The following is a 21,023-nucleotide window of genomic DNA, read 5'->3' on the forward strand; positions in this document are numbered from 1 at the left end:
AGGAGTTGCTATGCACTGTTTAACAGCTGCCATTTAGCCCCTGTCTCTTCCACCCCAGTAAGTTACACTTTAGTCTTGTAGATTAACTTGAAATGAACCATCATCCCTCGTGGGGAAGTACAATCAATATGAACTTAGAGCAGCAGACGCTTTCATTTAATGACAGGCCTCAAATTTAAGGATTCTCACACTAGAGCAGACAATTCCACATAATAAAGTCTATTAGCCAAGTGTGACAAGCTACATATATCATAAATTCTGAGACCAAAAAGAAAAACAAAAAACAAAAGTGGGTCCGGGGAGGGGCAGCAGCAGCTGAAAACTGTAGGTATAAGAGCGTGATGGTTCCGAGATCAGAGAAAGATGAACCGTAGGGAGACGGCAGGGAGGAGAAACTGAGCAAGAGAAAACTACACTGTCCACAGTAAGGGAAGGGCTGGAAGGCAACACCAGGCAGAAAGAAATCACAGCACGTTTAGCAAGTTTTAGCGAGGTCCAAAGCCACACTGTTTTCAGTACCTACTAAGTGCCAAACTATGCTAGGTGCCAGGCACACACAGAAGAATAAAGCATAATGCTCGCCTGATGGAAGCTCACGGGCCCACAGGGCAGATAGTCAGACAAACAAAAAACTTCAGTGCCGTACAGCAGCTGAGCCAGGTGCTGTTGCAGGGCGGAAGGGGCCGGCAGGTGTGCGACAGTGCGGGGGCGTGCCACGCATCTTGCAATCACTGCTCCCTCCGACTTTCCGTAGATGCCTTCTCTGGTTTTCTGATGCAGAAAACATAAGGAAACATGGAGAATAGATCTATTTTTAAAGATTTGTTTCAGAGGTAAATTCCTGTGTCCAGTAAGATTCAGGAGACTCAGCTCAGTCTCTACAGCAAACCCAGGAGCACTGGTACCTCTGAATACCTCTGGTTACTGACATAGCTGTTCTCCCACTCAAGGAGGGAGAAGCCGGAAACACACAGTGGCTTGTTCGGTCACCAACTCCTTCTGCACAGTGTGTCCCTAAGTCCTATGGCGCTCCTGTTCCATTCTTAAAATGGATTTTAAGCTTTCAGAGATTGTCCTTAAGGAGAACAAAGTCAAAGGCCACCCCCCGCCCCTCTGGCAAATGCAGAGCTCACCAGCTCAGGAAGATTAGAGGAGCAAATTTCTTCCATGCTGAACCATGGCTATTTCAGGATGGGGGCAGAGGGAGAGGGGTGGACAGGGCACTGGAGGGGTGTGACGGGAGGGCCCGGGGAGATTCCAAGAACATTAAAAGCCTCACACCCAACCCTAAATGCATGGAACTCAGTGCCCCTTAACCCTCCTCTAATCCAAATGACCTCATTAAGCTCTCTCTTGCAAAGCTGCCGTTTCCTTAAGAGGGAAAGCCCCAGGACAGTTTGTGGACAAGCTGATAAAGAGACGCTGTGCCAGTATTTGTTGACACTACAGCAGGATTCTTCAAGCTTAGTGCTGTCTTCCAACACCGATGGCGGCCGCTGAGTTGCAAGACAATGGAAATATTGTCAGTGACAGAAACCAGGCTCCGGGAAGTAAATAAAATCTAAGGTCAGCACAGTTGACAGGGTGGGGAAAAGCAATTTTAAAAATCAAACCTCAAACTGTCATGAGAGGTTTGATTAACGATTTCATTTAAATGATCCTGAGTAAGTGAAGAAGCACTGAGGCAAAAAACAGGACCCTGAAAAGCCGCTGATGGCTCCTAATTTACAAAGGAAACTGGAGGTTCCTGTGGTTCTTTGAGAGAAGCTGTATTTAAAAGGCATGACAGGCCCCTCTGTGATCTTGGTTAAGTAACTTAATTACTCTGGGCTTTGGGTCTCTTTCCAGTCAAAAACATCGGAGCAGAGTGTAGATTCATACCTGCTTTAAAGCTCTGTGCCTTTGTACGACTTTATAGGTTATTTCAGAAAGCTACTAAGGACTATCTTTTTAGGTTGAAAACATGTCAAAATTAAACATTTCTTTCCTAGTCTTCAAGTAAACAAGACTGGGGCAAAGACCACGCTAGCTATATAATGCAGTTGCTCTGGGTGACAAAAAGCTTACTTAATGTTTCATTTAGAAAGGAAACTATTTCACCTTCTAGTTAAGACTACTTTGTATTTACAACCTGATTTATCTTATTAAAAAATATATAATTTTTTAAAACCGCCTGGGTGGCTTAGTTGGTTAAGCCTCTGACTTCGGCTCAGGTCATGATCTCACCGTTTGTGAGTTCAAGCCCCACGTTGGGCTCTGTGCTGACAGTTAAGAGCCTGGAACCTGCTTCAGATTCTGTGTCTCCCTCTCTCTCTACCCCTCTCCCACTTGCTTGCATGCGTGCTCTCTCTCTCAAAAATAAAATAAACATTTTTTTAAAATGTTTAATTTATTTCTGAGAGATAGAGACACACAGTGTGAGCAGAGGAGGGTCAGAGAGAGAGGGAGACACAGAATCTGAAACAGGCTCCAGGCTCTGAGCTGGCAGTCAGCACAGAGCCCGATGCGGGACTCAAACCCATGAACCGCGAGATCATGACCCGAGCCGAAGTTGGCCACTTAACCGACTGAGCCATCCAGGAGCCCCAAAAATAAAATAAACATTTAAAAAATTATTTAGAAATATATATAAAACCTCCACTGTAAACCTGGATAGACTTATTTTCCAGTGATTTTTTTCCAATAAATGCTTCAATGCATTTAGAAAATAAAATGCACAAATCCCTGTCAATTCTGGAAAAAAGTTAACCAAAAAAGCAATAAAAAATAAATCCATTTAATATGCAACATGCATCCCCAAATATAAAGACATCTATTTGTTTAAAAAATACATATAACACTTTTCATTAAACTGTGAGACTAGCCTTTTCATAGAAAAACTATTTAAGTGAATCTTCCTGATCACTAGGTTAAGAAAAGGAATTTAACGAGAATGTTCAAAACAACAATATCACTAACAAGAACTGGACACAACCCCAGAGTCCACCAATATAATAGGTAAATGTGTTATTTATACACTGGAGGGTATACAGCCAGGAAAAACTAAATGCACCACAGCCACATAAAACATAGATGAATCCTGGGAATGCAGCGCTGTGTGCAAACACAAGTCACAAAAAATACAGCATGCTTACATTTATATAAAGTTCAAAAATGAGCAAAGTTAAGCAATCTGTAATTTACAGATACAAACACATGGTAAAACTACAGAGAAAAAATAGGGTATGAACAGAGAATAGAGATACTGGTTACCTCTAATGGAGGAAAAGAATGGGGCAGTGTCTGGGAGAGGCACAGGGTAACCTCAGAAGAAATGTCCTTTCTTTAAACTGAGTGGCAGCTACGCACAGGTGTTCACCATATTGCTATTCTTTATATTGTACATATAGAGTATAAATATTTTTATCTATTCACATCTAATTTTTTAATCTTAACAATAAGATAAGATTAAGCTAAATTATATCCATCCTGGAACAGGACCTAACACAGTAAAGTATAATGGGTAAAATACTAAACAGTGCCCATCCTTCACTCACTTTGCAAATTTGGACACTAATAGATTCCCTAGGACTTCAGCCAGGACTTCACCGTTCCTTGGGGAAAAATATATCCTAGTCATTCCAGAGACAGTTTTATAGCCTAGAAATAAAGAACTAGGTAAGGAAAATCAAATGAGTTGTAATGAGAAAATCAGCAATTTTCTTAAAATATGGCTACAGATCTACTCTTGCTCTGTACCCATCCAGCACTACTTTTAAAAATAAGAAAATTGGGCGGAGGTGGGGGCACCTGGGGGGCTCAGTCAGTTAAGTATCGGACTGCAGCTCAGGTCATGATCTCACCGTTCATGGGTTCCAGCCCCACATAGAGCCCTGTGCTGACAGCTGGGAGCCTGGAGCCTGCTTCGGGCTCTGTCTCTCTCTCTCTCTCTCAGCCCCTCCCCTGCTCACACTCTGTCTCAGTCTCAAAAATAAATAAACGTTTAAAAAAAAAAGAGAGAGAGAGAAATTTGGGGGAAGCCTGGCTGGCTCAGTCAGTAGAGCATGCAACTGTGGATCTGAGGGTTGAAAGTTCAGGCCCTTCAGGCTCCACGTTAGGTGTAGAGATTATGTAAAAATAATGTCTTTAAAATAAATAAATAAAAATAAAAATAAGAGGGGCACCTGGGTGGCTCAGTTGGTTAAGCTCAGGTCATGATCTTACAGTCCATGAGCTCAAGCCCCACATAAGGCTCTGTGCTGACAGCTCAGAGCCTGGGGCCTGCTTGGGATTCTGTGTCTGTGTCTCCCTTTCTCTCTGCACCTCCNGAGTCTAAGATCCACATTAAGCAACAGAGTTCCCTATGTGTGACAAAGTTGAGATTTCCCCTCTGCTCCTCCACCCATATATTCTGAGTAGGGATTCCCCCCCCACCCTTTCTATATTACCCCTGCAGGAATCAGAGACTGTCCTAATATAATTAATCTCTGTACCACCTAAAATGTGATTTCCTCTCCTCTGCCATACTATCCCATCAAGAAGAGGTCTATTTCTCTGTTCCCTCATTTTTAAGTGCAAAACCTAATAGTATGAAATGTGTTTGCTGTTATATTTAATTTTGTGTTTATATTCATTTTTTTATTACTGTCCTTTTATCAAGTTCATCTCCATTTGGAGTTAAAAAATCAGAGGTAGTGTGTACAACATATGCTTCCCTTTGAGGTCCAATTGTGCCTACTGACATCAGTGATTTCTACCTCTTGAGTTAACCTACGTTCCTGTGTACACACCCCTCTCCAATTCCATTTTAGTGGTAAGGGCAACATCTGCAGGATTCTCAGCCCAGTGAATGGATAAACACAATGGGTAGGAAGTTATCACAAGTCAGATTTATTTCATACCTCCCACTTCCCATTGGGTTCCATTAGCTCAAAGGCTGCCTCTGACATTAGCAGCCTCAAGCTAACCCAAGTGCCTAAAACAAAATAAGAGTGCACTGAGGCACCAGGAGAATCATACTTTGTCCTTCCTGAAAGGTCTGGTGGCCCCCTGACCCTGAATAGTTGAAAATTCCAAAGGCACAAATAGAAAGGCGTCCATTTCCAAGGCAGAACGTGTGACCACAATCAAGTACTTGATCCAGCCATGCAAACCCTCCCTGGCAGGGCTGTGGCCATGTAAGTGCAGAACTTGTATTATTACTGCTATTGTTTTCAGGGACAGACAACAAGTTAAAGTCAAGTTAGAAGAATATAAAATTTTTCCCAGGGGCTGCTGGCCAGCTCCATTGGAAGAGCATTCTACTCTTTTTTCTATTAAGTTTATTTGTTTATTTTGAGAAGGAGAGAAAATGGGTCTGAGCATGTGAGTGGGGGAGAGGAAAAGAGAGAGAGAGAGAATCTCAAGCAGGCTCTGCACTCTGAGTGCAGATGCCGACACGGGGCTCAAACTCACAAACTGTGAGATCACATCCTGAACTGAAACCAACAGTTGGTCGCTTAACAGACTGAGCCACCCAGGTGCCCTGAGCCTGCGACTCTTGATCTTGGACTTGTCTGAGTCCCATGCTGAGTGTAAAGATTACTTAAAAATAAAATCTTAAAAAAAAAAAAAGAAAAGAAAAGAAAAAAAAAGTCACCCAAACCTTAAACTGAGAAATGTCGGTAATTTTGATACTCCCAGCCTCTAAAAAGTTTTCATCCTCAGGTTTCTTCTGGGAAAACCCACTGAGGATTAGGAGAGCAAAGAAAATTCAACTGAATCCTGACTACTTTATTGTAAATATTGTTAATCCCTCTCTTGGTGCAGAAAAATCTTGCGTTATTTCTAGAAAGGTTCAGAAACTCAACCTTAGTTCTCAGAGCCCTTGTCTCAATTTAAGAGAGTCCCTGCAAAATTCCCCACTAAACTCCCACTTCCAAGGCCATTCACACACCACAGGATGACAACAGAACCCTGGTCTGTGATGAATCAAAGGAGGTATTTTGCGGCCTGGAATAACTAAGATGACTTCATATGTTGTGGATCAGTTATAACCTTATTACATAACTGAGGAACTCTGCTTCCAGTAGTCTAGTTCAAGGGTCTGCAAACTTTTCCTGTAAATAGTTTAGGTTTTGTGGGCCATACTGTCCTTGCTGAAATTGCTCCCCTCTGCTGCTGAAGTATGAAAGCCACAGAACACAATATGGAAACAAGCGGGCATGGCTTTGCCCCAATCAAACTAATTGGACACCGGTATCAGGACTTCGTGTAATTTTCACACGTCACAAAATATTCTTCTTCTTTTGATTTCTCTTCTTTCATTTACAACTGTAAAAACCATGCTGAGCTCATAGCAGTAGGAAAACAGGTGGCAGGCCAAATTTGGCTCGCCGCTGGCCTAGCTGTCTAGAGAAACACAGTAATAATGCATGTTACTACCCTGAAACTACGTGGCTAATCTTGTATGAAGTCCGTGCATGTTCACCACACCTTTATCTCTGCAAAGCACTAAATTAATACTCCTTAATCAATCACTCTTCCCCAACACATGGGGGAGTAGGTCTGCTTTATCAAGAGCAGAAACTGCTTTATCAAGAGCAGAAACTGAGGCAGTGGAGGGCCCAAGAAAGGTTTTCTGACAGGATTTCCACTTTGAACCCTGCTCTCACACACCCTCTTTATATCGAGTACATGCGATTTCCTGCCTGGCATTGCATGTGTACTGTATTATCATGTAATAATGATCTTTTTGTGACCCAGGATGATGAAATTCTTTAATGCATCATTAATATAGATGATAATTAGGCAACATGAGTGGCTGGGCGGGCCACTGCCCAATCAGAAGTCATTAACTGCTGTCGGTGATGAGGAACGCCTCTGGTAATAAGCACGTACTCACAGGGCAATTTCCAAAATGAAATATTCCATTCTCATTTTTAAATCTGTTTTCCTGCTGGGGACAATACATGCCGAACAGGTGCCTAAGGACCCACGCTTCAGGCTTCAGTAGTATAACCGGTTTCCTGACCCCTGACTCTTCCTTTCTCCACTCGCCAACATTCCTTCTCACCCCCCACCCATTTCTGCCTATGCTCCTCCTACTGTAATATACACGCGTACACACTGCTTTTTTGAATTCATAGCCTTACAGGGTATTCTCAACAAGCTGCCAAACTGAGTCCTGTTTCAACTGAGTATCTCCAACTGAGTCCTGTTTCAACAACGATTCTGAGGAATTTAGGGAACCAGTCAGTGCCTCTCCATGGTGGCCATAATGACACATCAACTCATCCCATTCCACCTGCTTCCACCCAGCCCCTGACACACCACTGAACCTGAATGATGTCATTGGACATTGCTTGTAGGAGTCATCACTGTAAATGGCTGGACAGAGGTATCACCCTGTTCAGTGGGGCTTCCTTCACACCATGGAAGGAGAGAACTCCTCATCACGAGAATTTTTCTCACACCACGGAGGGGATTCACCGATTAAGGTATTTCATTAGCAGTTACTTGATCTCCTAAGATACCAGTGACTAGCTGAGAAACACAATTCCAGGAGAAATCCACATAAAACCCTTGTCCACACAGCCCCTTCCACACAATAGTCACCATTACCACTTAGAATGCAATCTTAAACTAGCCCCTCTACCAATTTGAAAGCTGTGAAACAGGGGCTTTATTTGGAAATCCCTGTGAATCACAGACCAATATACTAGGACAACAACTGTCTCCCAACCTGCTACCTTTTTCCACATCACCTCAAAAAAGATCACAAGTAAATTCTTTTTTCTCTCTCAGTACTCTTAAGAGAAGAATATTCATTTTCTCTTATATAAGAAAAGACTGTCCCTAACTGTACTCTTCAAAGAAGAAAAGCATCTAAATTTGTTGAGAAATTCTGACACTTTTCTAAAACATACACAGCTGTATGAGAAACGTTTCCTACAGGTAATTAATCCTGAGCAAGTCTTGTAAAAAATGAAGTAACAAAGCACAGTTTGTGACGATGTTGTGTTGACCTGTTTGTGCCACTCGTTTAGGAATTTACAAAACTCTGAATTTATATTACAAAACAGAAAGGTGAGGGACTCAAACATGCCTTGGCTCCCAGGCCACCCAGGTTGCAAGAGGACTCAAAAGGCAGTTAGTGAAGTGACATAATTCACAAGAATGCCTTGGAGTGAAGTGGTTTTTTTAAGGGTATTTCATTTTTTGTGAGTTTAATTCATCAGGAATAGTGATCTTTCTCTAAAGGGCTGTGCTTCAGACAACCAAGACATGATTATAAGAGTATTATTTTTAATCGAAGCTATCAATTACAGAGCACTTACGCTCCAGGAACTATGCTAAAAGCTTTACATGCATTATCTCATTTAACCTACATGACTAACCCTATTAGGCAGTTAATATTATCTTTCCATTATAGATGAAGAAACTGAGTGTCAGAGAGTTTAAATAACTTGCCTAAGGTCAAAGAGACAATAAAATGCAAACAAACTCAGTACCATCTGACTCAAAATCTATCCACAAGGATCATTCCACTAAACGGCTTCCTTTATTTGAGTCGTGGGGGTACAAATTACATCAATCTCACCTTTAAGCTGGCATTTACACTACAGTGGTTCCCAAATTTGACTTTGCATTAAAATCATTATAATCTCTTTTTGAAAACAGAGATTCCTAGAACCCACCCCAGCCCAACTAGATATAACGTGAAAAAAATTTAGTCTCTTATTCTCTTTTAAGTGATGCCAAACCAATGGCCAGATTTTGTTTCCCACTAAACTTAATAGTGAAGTAGTTCACGAAAAATATTTCAAGTCTTAACTCGCAAAGCAACTGACTGGCATTTAGTGGTTAAGCATATTCTCTCTGGTTTACAAGAATGAATGAATGAATGAATGAATGGATGGATGAATGAATGAATAGGAATTCCACCTTTGACTTCCACATAAAAGCTTTATTCAGAGAACCATAGCTCATGGAAACACCTTAAGGAAAGACGCCTTGGGAATGTCACACGGATAAGGACACTAGCATCCAGGGGCAAGGAGATGTGTTCAGAATCACAGCCAGAGGGCAGTAGGTCCACAATCTCACTCCAAAGACCTTATAGCTTCCTAGAATTTGTCTAGAATCATTCAGAGACCCAAATAATCACAGGAAAGGAATGACTGGCACACACTAAATGATTGGAAATATGTGTAAAGGAGTTACCAGGTTCAAAGTAAACTCCTTCACATTCATCGGACCTTGCTGTATGTAATAAAGTACAGACCCTCCCTGGACTCCATGGAAAGGGACAGACGTGACTTCCAATTTACGCACTTTGGTATGATCATATATAGTATGGAGCTTTGTACTGAAAGAAGCAGACTGAGTTCCAATCTCAACTCTGCCACTTACTCATGTGACCTTGTTGCTCTTTCTTAGTGTCCCCGAGTTTTACCTTTCTCACTGGAAAAGCAGCGATCGCACCAACTACTGCAGAGAGGGTATCCCTTTAACATAAATGCCTAAATGTAGACAGGCACCTCATGTCTGCCACACAGTTACCATTTATAATTATTCCTATTTCAATTTTGCAGTTACCTGAAAAGTGAAACACTGCTTATGTAGCTAATTGTTCTAACTGCCAAGGCTGAATGTCCCAGTTTAAAAAAACAAAACCAGAGCTCCCACAGAATGTTCCTTTATGCTGTACTCTCAACTGAGGATTGAAAACATGCTTCTAGGATACACAGCTGTCTAAAGTGCTAAGAGCAATAATGAGTTGCTGTGATATCCAGGGATAACACAATTAACAACGTCCTCCAAAACAATGTCCTCTGGGGTGATTTACCAATTAATTCAGTAAAATGTTCAGTCATGAGAAGAAAAGGAAGCTGGACTGGAGAACTGGTAGGATTCCTACCTCTCTCTCTCAGTGAAACTTGCTGAAAAGTGACCGTAAATACTCTAAATCCTCGCCTGTCTTTTTCCAAGGAGTTCCAAACAGAAGATCCAAGATGGACCTGTCAAATTTGTCAGTCAACAGCCTTCCATGGGTTGCAAGAACAGGTCCTTCTGCATTTTATTCTACTTAGAGCATCACACAGCAGCTCTCTGGAACTTTTCCTTTACAATGTTTTCCCCATTCACTGCCTCCAGCTCAGCTAGTCCATCTTATGAGGAATAAGATTTCACTGAAAAGATCCAAAAGGTTGACTGAGTAAGACACGGTGAAACTTTCAGCTCATCTGATTTACTTCAGCCACTGCATGTGTCTACATGGGTTAAAATAAATTGCAGGGCTTGCTCCTGCAACTCGTGAAAGTCTGTTCACTGGCAACAAATCTGACAGATCCACCGTCCCTTCAGTCACGTCCAATTTGGCCACAATCCTCTAGACCTGGTCATTAATTCCTGCTGACTGTGGCTGCACAGCCGGGCACCGAAAAAGTCCAGTGGCACTTTCTGCAGACTGTCTGGGTGGGATGTGGGCCCTCCAGTACTTAGATTTCTTTGCTCTTCTGTATGTACAGTTGAGTCTTGGACAATAAAGCGTTTGGAGTGTGCCCAAAAATCACCTTCTAACTTGTGACTCCCCGCAAAACTTAATTACTAATAGCCTACTGCTGACCGGAAGCCTTACCCATAACCTAAGTGGTTAACACATATTTTACATGTTACATATACAATGTACTATATTCCTACATCAAGGAAGCTGGGGGAAAGAAAATGTTAGTAAGAAGATCATAAGGAAGAAAAAATACATCTACAGGGCTGTACTGTATCTATAAAAAAAAAAAAAATCCATGTGTAAGTGGACCCGTGTAGGTCAAATCCATGTTGTTTGAGAGTCAACTGTATTAGGCAGAGAGGGGTGATCTAGAAAGGGGAAACGTGTTGGCCAACTCTTGTTTTGCCCACACTGAGGAGTATTTTCCTTCTGGGGGGTGCAGAAAGATAAGGCCCCCAAAGGCCCCATTTTTGTCAAGTATCTTAAAAGCAGTATTTCTAAATTGGAACTATTTTTCAGAGAAAAGAAAAAAGGTCTTGGATGTTAAGACAGGCTGAGCAAAGCCTCTGCCACCACAGTTGTCACTGTAGAGTAATATGGTCTAGATTAACTACTCCAAACCACAGGATGGCCATTTATTTTTCCTAACACACAGCTATCTGCGTGATTTCCATGGTAACAGTTCTCGTGTCTTCTTAAGAAGCCTTGAGACCCCATGTCAAAGTTTTAAAATCAAATCATGGTTCCAAGGCACTTGGGTGGTTCAGTTGGTTGGGTGTCTAGCTCTTGATTTCTGCTCAGGTCACGATCTCATGGTTCATGGGTTTGAGCCTCACACCAGGCTCCATGCTGACAGTGTGGGGCCTGCTTAGGATTCTCTCTCTTCTCCTCTCTATCTGCCCCTCCCTTGTGCTCACTTGCTCACTCTCTCTCTCTGTCGAAATAGATAAATAAACTTAAAAAAATAAAAATAAAAAACCAAATCAAATCAAAACATGGCTCCAAAATATAAGGAGAACTCAGCCATTATTTATATGCCAATAGCAACATCATTCTTCCCTCAAATAAACTACATTTTAATTTAGATTCTTTGGTATTTACAGCTGTCCCTAGACATTTTAAAGTTAAATTGTCACTAGCAATGGAGAAACCTTGCTCAAAAGCCAAGGGTGGTATATCATATCCACAAATACATACAAATGCAAGATGCAATAAAAGACAACTTACTGTGATTTTAAACATCATTAAGAAGAGGGAAAAAAAAACAACCTAGTGATTCCTGCTTGCATGATTATAGATGTATATTTAAAACAAACAAACACATCCTGGAGCAATCCCCTTCTAGTCCGAGTGCCCAGCTCAGAGAGCGTTTACTCATGTGCCAAAGTATGACTTAGGGGAACAGCAGCTATCCTGGTGATAAATAGTATCTCCAGCCAGCCAGGGGAGGTAAGTGAGATCCAAAAGCCAATTCCAGAAGCTATGGTGGTTGTTTTAGTGAGAGTTGTACACATGTATCTAATTATAAAGTGTTCTTATTTCCCGACCGTGAGACTCTTACAACAAGGTCTGCATTTAAAAGCTTCTGTTTCAGGGCAGAAAAGCTATTAAGAAAGCCATCAAAAGTTCCACAAGATTAAGAGTTTCATGGAAATCTAGGGTCTCCCATACTATCATTTTTCAATGTTTATACTATGAAAAGTTTCAAACATACAGAAAAGAACAATGTAATGGACATCTGTATACCCACAAGCAGGCTTTGTTAAATCTCAATGTTTGGCCATATTTACATTAGGCCTTTTCGTTTCCTTAATAAAGTATAACGTACGACAATAAAAACCTGTGGGTCGCCTTTCTAATCCCTTGCCTTTGCCTCCGATAATATATATTAGCCTGCGTGCTTTCAAGCAGCATATAAATGGTATCAGACTGTAAGTAGCACTCTACAAATTGTTTCTTTCTCAACACTGCATTCCTAAAACTTAGCCGTATTCACGCAAGTAGATCTGGTCCATTCATTTTCATTACATAGAACTTCACTGCTTGAATGGAGCACATGCAATTTTATCCTTTTTCCTTCTGAAGGGCAGTTTTAGATTTGTCACTATCACAAACAACACAGAAATGACCATTCTTAAACAGGTGTCCCTCTGCACACATACAAGGCATCAATCCAGAGAGGGTGTGGCTAGGCTGGAAGGTACGTGTGTATTTGCTGCTTTATGGGTGTTGTGAACACTGCTCTCAGAAGGAATCATACCGAAGAAACGTTCCCAGAACATCCGTGTATGAGAATGTCTACTGCTCTGCATTGCTGTCATCAATCAATAGACTCAGATTCTTTGATTTCCGCCTATCTGATGGGTGTGAAATGGTATCTCATTTTAATGTGTGTTTTCCTGATTACTGAGGAGGCAGAACATCCTTTCATCTTCACCATCTGGATACTCATTTCTATGAACAGCGAATCTTTCTACCTGCCCTTTTTCTTATTGCACTGTAAGAGATCTTTCTGCGTCCTGTGACTTTGGGAAAATTACTTCTCAGCTTCCCATTGGTAAAGTGGCGATAATAACACCTACCTCCTAGGGATGATCTGAAGCTGATCATAAAGCACTCGGTCCCGTGCTTATTACACATTAGGCACTCAAAAAAATAGTCACTCTTTCTATTACTGTTATGAATGTGAATAAGAAGGTTCAGGGTATTTCTAGCTTTTATCCAAAGTTTATAGCTGCCTTTGGGATAAATAACACAGGATTCAGGAAGAGGAGTCCGGGCAACTCTCTGTGCCCAGGCTATTTCCCCATCACAAAAGAGGTGAAACCAGGACTCTGTTCTTTGTAAGCTACCATGAAGAAAGCGTACAAAGTTGATTCCTCTAGATATTGCTTAAACTAAACATCCACCTTGCACTTCCTTCAGTCTATAAGCGGCTGTGCTCCTGTCTGTGAAATGACCATAATCCTGAATTTCAACAAAGGTTATGTTACAGAATGAAAAGTACTCTGAGAAGAGGGAAAAGGGTGGTGGAGGCTGTCAGGTTCATTAGTATTAGGAACTTGCTGGGTATTACTGGGGTGGAAATAAAGCCACGACTTCATAGGACTGCACCAAGCCCAAGGCCATTCCATTTTCCCACATGTCATAAGCGATCCTTGAATGAGAGAAGCCAGAGGACAATCATCATATCACTTATCACACCTAAGGGTGTTTTTTAAATCGTGACACTGACATCACCAAGGTGGCAGGCAATCCTTTCCGACGCACACTTATCTGTCCCCAATATCCAGAAGAACATGTTGCTACGGACATATTGGTAAGCTAGAAGGATGCAGTAAAAAGGTATCACGTAAGCTTGTCTACTTGGACTCTTAATATATTTAGTTTCATGGTGAGATCCTCCCAGATTGGCTTCTGTTCAGTCGTATCTTGACCTTTCCTTGGAGAAAGGCCATGTTCATCTTCATGAACTCTGCCAGTGGAGTCAGAAAGCATATATAGCTGTTCTCCAGGCCTATCAAGTAGTCCTGACATCAGCTTCAGTTGGTGACTGGCAGGGTCCCTTTTCAGATGTACTTGCACATCATCTAACGTTCAGAATTATCTCCCTCCGTATTCAGTTTCAACTGGCACTAAAGAAACCAGAGACTTTCCTCTGCGACTAAAGCAAGAGGCCCTCTACCCCCCCATCTCCTCCAGAGCAGTCATGTGTAAGAGTCTACTCTAGCCCAAACATAATTAGACCATCTTCTGATACCCATCTAGGAGCACTGCTTTCTTCCTTAAACGTATGCCAAGTTTCCACTTTCGAGAAGTTAAATTGCCATATAAAAATGCCCTGGTGATGATGAGTAATTAGACACTGTAATGGAAAATTAACTGTGTTTTTATTTAGAGCATTAATTTTAACAAGACTTTTTTTTCTAACTGTTATTAAGCTGCAATAAAAATAAATTAAATCCTGAGAGTTTGCAAAGGTTTTCTGGTTAAAAACAAACAAACAAACAAAAACTTCTTATTCTGAAACTGTTTTGTTAATATCACCAAGTTTATACAAGGTTCTGAGCTGAACCCCACTGTTCATACATTCTGATGCCAATTTTAATCTCGTCCTCTGTGCTGTAGAGAAGAAATAACCACTCCCGTCTCACAGGCAGCTAACACAGAGACAGGCACCAGAGAGGCAGCCGAGGGAGACTTGTCACATGCGTCTAGGCAGGGAGAGCCTTCACCCGAATAGCCACAGTCCCTCTCTTTTTCCCTCTTTGTCATGCTGCTTCCGAGGGTAGCGGCCACTTGCAGGCATGATTCCTGACAGTTTGGAGCACCCATGGGCTCTGGGCAGCCCTCGGTGAAGAGGCTGATCTAGCTATGAGGGTAGGGTTCATTTTTGGTGCCACACTGAAGGGCACCAGCTCCACGAGCCAAATTTGTAAACCAGCATTCCCCAAAGAACGATGTCAAAGGAGGCTTAAATCTGTACATCTCAGCCCAATCCCTGCGGCCCTCTCTGTTCCAGCCCTCTGGTCCCACATTCCACCGAAGAGCTCATCTGCGGGTTCAGCCACAGGCCCCGAGTTAACTTCGATCTGGAGCTGGACTTGGGCTGCCGGCACAGCAGCGGGGTGGGCTCTGGGACACCCACCAACGTTCATGGGCTTAGTACAGAGGCGGGAGCCTCAGATCGCGTGGCCTACCTAAGCTTTTCATCTCTGTTCCTCTGGGACCACAAAGCGACGTGCAAATGACACCTAAAAATGCTTCTGGCTTAACATTTTTTCAGTCTCCCTACAGTGGATGCCGAGTGCTGGGCAGGGCCCAGGCTCTGGGTGGCTCATTTTAAGGGGCCCAGTATGTGTCAAAGCAAAATCAACTTTAGCCATGTACTATCCGTCACCGACAAGTGTCTCAGAAGCCCCCTGAATTCTGCCCCGGGCGGGGGTGGGGGGTGGGATGCTGAAGGACATGACACGGGGCTTCCTGCAAGGCTGAATGCAGAAGCATCAGGAGTTCCAGGGAGATCTGCTTTTTCTTTTTCCCTACACCTTCCTTTTAGTTTATTTTTATTTTTATTTTTTTATTTTAATCCCTCCTTACAATTTAAACAACCTTACTGCTTTCCTATAGATTCCTGGGATAGATCTATTCAAGCTAACAGTCTTTTCACTCAGATTCCCGAGGTGGGTTGAATAAAGCTAGCAACTTTGCAGTCCGCACTTGTATCCAAATGCAGTTTGAATCCAGAGGTATAACCAACAAGACTTGAGCAGATTGGCTTTCTTGAAGAGTTACCGTCTACACCATTGCATTTTGGTTGTATTTAACAGGGTTAATATGACAGTTTGACTGGTGATAAACACCCTTTAGGTGTAGTTCAAAGATAAAATTCCACATGGGAAGCAAAGTATTAAATTGTCATAATGTTCCCCTTTCCCGATTCCAAACTATCCATCATATGTTCTACAGAAGAACAAAGAAGAGCCAGTCTACAAAGTATCCCATCTGTGAGTCAAGATTTAGAACACACTTAAAAACAATGGACTCAGTTAACTATGCCATCACCAAATAAATCTGTTGAATGAAATTAAATGATACAAAACACCGTGGACACTTGGAGAAGCATTTTAACATGTGAACTAAACACTCTCCCATGGGTTATTAGGAAAATCAAAACTGCTAATGAACTCTATTCACTAGTTCAAATGGACTCATAAGGGTCCCCTGAGCCTCTCTGTTTAACAAAGGAGTTATAAAATTTATGGAGTAAATGAGACAACGGCTGAGGACTGGATGAGTCCTATATCCTGCGCACCCCTCATTTTATTTACCTTTAGAATGGGAACAGGAGAAGCAGTTATGAGTAATTGCTAATAAAAGCCTATTTGCCTCTGGCAGAAATACAAATGCTTGTTGATAATGATCATTCTCCCAAACCCAGTTTACATTTTTCCACTAGCATGTCAATCCCTAATGCTCAGGTTCCCAAGATCCTATGGGTTTTGGTCTTAGACTAACTGACCACGCTGAGATTTGGGGAATCATGGGAGCCAACTCCATGAAGCAATAGTTGGCTGCCTAACTCCCAAAGAAGTCATTACACATGTCCCCACCTCATTTCATTTTTCACTGGGATGACACCCAATCTTTGTGATAAAAATGAACCCAAGGACACCACCCCAAAGAACTTGTTTCTCTTGGACCCACCAAAGGATAAAATGTTCTCAATGCCATTTCTTAGGCTAAACACCCTTCCCCAAATGCCCCTTTTAATTGGCTGTTTGACTGTCCCTTGGGTGTGACTGCACGGATTTACCCTGGGTGTGTAACCAAGCTAGAAAAGTCTTTCTGATTTGTGAGTCCCCTAACGAGAAGGACAGCAGTGCACAACGTGGACGAAGCGCTGATGTGACCCCAGCACTTCACAAAACAAAACAAAACAAAACAAAAACTATATTCTAACTGCGGAGATTAGGTTATAATTCTAACTGTGACCTCTGCGATTCCTTCCAGCTCTGTACCCTCAACAGTCAGGTCTACAAGACTGGCCACTGAAGGTCACGGGAAAATCAGACAGAACCATTCCACCGGAGAAGGAGAAATGGAATTAGCCTATAGGTTTTGGTGGATTATTTAAAAGTCTTATGCTGGTCACAGGCTGTAAAATGTCCAAATACCTACATTTACCTTCCCCTCAAAATGTGCCTGTGCACGTCTATGGCAATTCTAGCTTATAAGAATAAATAATTATAATAAAACTCTAAGTAATTAGTGCAGGAGGTTGGTTTCTCCGTAGCTTGGTTTCTCCCTATCCCCATGAAAACCCTTAGGATACACTGTTGTGTCTTGTTTTTGTGAAGCAGGCTATTCATCTTTTCTAAACAATCCTCAAATTTAGAAACCGTCTGTTTCTAAAGTTCAAACTGAAAGAGAGAGCCTTCAAAAACGACTCTGCCAGTGTCTCTGCAATGGACTCCAGCCTGAGAAGCCAGATTTCAAGTTACTCTTCTACCAAGAAACGCTAATCACAACCAGAAAGGTGAAATAATGTACTAGAGAGTTAAATAGTATTTATGACATCCTCCACTGCGGATGTAAAATTATTTTTTTACTTTTAATCTGTCAATGTTCTAACGTGTATGAGAGACTGTTAACTGATTTCTAAACGGCAATGTAGTACCATTCTAATTGGGGATTGTTGTTACCAGATTTTTTTTTTTAATGTTACACATTAAATAAATTCTAAATATATTTCACCCCCTCCTGGATGGTCTGAATAACAAACTTTTATTCAAATGGAGTCTCTCTTTGGGCTTAGTTGGTTTTGTTTTTTAATTTTATTTTAAATTTAATGACAAATGTTCCTTTAGCTTGGCCTCAAAGGATAGGATTCCCTTTCTCACTGCCTATTATGTGATGTAGAACATCTTTTGGGAAGCTTAAAATAAATTTAGAGACGGCCTCCTAAGCCTAAAATTACTGCATTTGTAATAAGAAAGGGCCTGTTAAAACAAACAATTTTTTTGGAGGTGAGTATTCCATCAAGGTTAGAGTGTCTAATAATAAATTACTGTCAGGTGGTGATCTGCCTGATGAAAAATGTTTCCATTTCTCAGTTTACTTGTTCTTCTGCCTGAGGAGATTCAGGATCATAAATTGGCATTTGGATTACTAAATCTAAACAACAAAAGACTACTTAATTATGCAGAGGCTTTTTAAATGCTGTAGCTTTTTTTTCCAACCCAATTTTATATACTTATTGTGCAGGGTGGTAATTTTTTTTAATCTTACTTCATTATTTTACTGGGCAAGGTTCACTTCTGTTAGTTAGTTAAATCTTAAGAACAGCAAACCAAAGGATGAGAAAGTTCAGTAATTTTAATTCCAGTTGGTGCCTTTCACTTGATTTGAACTTTTTATACATCAGTTCTATCAAAAGCACTAAATAATTAGTTCTATCCAGAAAACACATATTTATATGTATAGTTGTATTATGAATGCCAGCAACTTATTTCCAGTTTTTTAATTAATAAAAAAAAGATTAGGTTTATCCAGTCAAAGATTTTTGATCTTGAACACAACTGTTAAAAACAACAAAAATGCTTTGAAAGTGTGATATTTGCAAAACCCTTGAGAAGTCACTAATGGGATTCCCATGATCTAATACATGTAAGGCTTTAACTGTAATTGTAAACCCACTAAAGGCTTATGATCTGAAAGTATGGACTATTGTAGCCAGTCTTTATGGGTTTAATTCCACTGGCAAATCCCAGTTTCTAGATTTTGAATCTCAACAAGAGCAAAATCACGACATTTTCAAAAGAACAGTCTAAAGAAAGTAAACACTGAAATGACAAGACAAGAAAACCCTTACCGACAACCACCTTCTCATACAAATGTCAATGAACTTCAAAAGCACAAGACTAAGAAAACTTTTAGCTCGTGACATATGTACAATTCACCCTTAACAGTCTCAAAACTACATATGAATCACCTTATTTCCCTCTGACTTATTTCCCATACAAGGTTTAGTGAAATACAGAATTCACTCAGCCCCTATTAATGACTGGATCAGTTTTTCTGAGGCTATTTATTATCATTTTTTAGCATGTTTTTACTATGATCCAATTCTGTGACTGCTAAAAGCCTGGAAAACTGCCTTCAGGACAATGCACAGCACAAAGTCAGTAGAAACCGTGCCGGCTCTGCGTCATACCTAGGTGTTCAGATTCGTTCGCTTTTGTCCGAGGGTCCTGCAGGAAGGCAGTGTCTTCGCAGGGTGCATTGAAATTTGTGGTTAAATCTTTTTTCTCCTCAAAGGGGTTTGAGTTATTACAACACGTGATTATTTATGCTCAATACATGATTCTGCCTACCTCCCCTATCCCATATATACGTAGACTATTCATTGGAGGGTTTTTACATGACAGACACATAAATGTAAAAATATAAACATCAAGGATATCTACCTTCTTTCTAAAGTTTCTTATTTGTATCTTGTCTCATATACTTCTTGAGTCTTTTAAAATTCAGGATTGCAAGTCTTGTGATGGGCTATCAGGCCCAATTCCACCTTACACATGAAATTTATTTTATGAAGGTACAACTCAATATAGTATTCATTTTAGAATCAAATACACGGGGGAACAACTTTGCTGTATGTATGTCCTATAGGGACAATCCACAAAACCAAGTACAGGATTCCTAGCATTGGGTACTAGAAGCTTCTGGCCTTAAAGTTAAAAACAAACAAACAAACAAAAACAAAGTCCTAAAAACCCTGCTAGCAAATAAATAAATAAATAAATAGGTAAATAAAAACACTGCTAGCTCTTTGCTTTACTTTTTCAATATAAGTATAATTAAATTATTTGTTTCATGGCCCCCATGACACAAACATAACCTCAAAGTTCCTTTTCGTTGGGAAATACTAAATTTTCACCTCTAGTTGAAATCACAACTTATTTTTTTTATAAAAATCACTTCAACTTTTCTTCCCCCCTCCCCCCCATTTTTTTCCCCTATGCCTGCTTTTCGATAGCCTAAATCCTTATAATGCCAGGGGGCACTTTGAAACTTGGAACTTCCCTTAATGCACTCAAAGCCTTTGGATTTACTGTCCACACAAATCTACGACTTTCTCAATGTATTTATTAAATGTTCTTTTTTTCTTTTTTATTGCCCTGAGTTAACTCTTGTGGATAGAGGAAACCAGACGTGAAGAACGTTTTTATTGTTATGACTGTTGTTTTCTTAGTCACTGAAAACAAAAAGGGGTGACTTCCTCAATTTGCATGCACCACAAGGCGACATATTCCAGAGCTACCGCCCCCGAGGGAGATCCTTTTATGTGAAGTTCAAGGGTTTCAGGATTTTATGGAGAACCTCAGGATACTGATTTACTCGTAAAATTCCCAGGGGTGACAAGAGGAGGCTGGACCTGTTAACTGCAGGGGAGCAGCAACACCACGTCCCGAAACAACGATTTCGGCGTTGAACCGGGTCAAGTGTTTGAACTTTACGACCGAAAACCACAGCGGCGCTGGGAAGGGGGAAGCTTTTCTCCCGCGAGCAGGATCGCCCGCGCTGCACGAGCTGCCTGCCGCTCCTGGGGGCCCGCCACCTCCCCTCCACTTCCAACCTCGCGATCCACGGCTTGCCCGGCCCTTCCCAGGTCGCCGACGCCTTCGCGATGCCCGCCGATGCCGCGCTAGACCCCCGGCCCGCGCACCGGAGAATACCCGCGACCCCTCCTCTCGCCCTCCGGCAGGAGATAGGAGGCGGGAAGGCTCCCGACACCCTCGCGAAAGCTACCTCACCCCACACACCTCCCCCCCCCCCCCCCGCAGCGGCGCGTCTTACCGGTACAAGAATGCAGGGGCTTGGGTCGCACGACCAGCGACGGGCACACGGAGTAGAGGGAAAGTTTCTCAAAGTAGTCGCAGGTCTCCTTGGAAAGGATCTCGTCGATCATGAAAGTCTTGTAGCGCCGCCTGGCTGCTTTGAGTTGGCCGGGCGAGCTCAGCCTCAGCTCCGCGTGGCAGTGCATGGTGAG

General features: G+C 41.7%; 1 protein-coding gene across 1 annotated transcript in view; it reads right to left on the minus strand.

Moving 5' to 3' along the window:
* The window catches only part of BARX2 (BARX homeobox 2), a 76,284-nt gene extending 55,267 nt beyond the window's left edge, over positions 1 to 21,017 (minus strand). Inside the window, exon 1 of the mRNA XM_077756480.1 lies at positions 20,831 to 21,017. Coding sequence (XP_077612606.1) covers positions 20,831 to 21,017 — 187 coding nt within the window. The remainder of the gene's footprint in view (positions 1 to 20,830) is intronic.
* Between the last annotated feature and the right edge of the window lie 6 nt (positions 21,018 to 21,023).

This window comes from Crocuta crocuta, unplaced genomic scaffold (genome assembly GCF_008692635.1).
Source record: "Crocuta crocuta isolate KB4526 unplaced genomic scaffold, BGI_CrCroc_1.0 scaffold172, whole genome shotgun sequence".
Classification (NCBI taxonomy): Eukaryota; Metazoa; Chordata; class Mammalia; order Carnivora; family Hyaenidae; genus Crocuta; species Crocuta crocuta.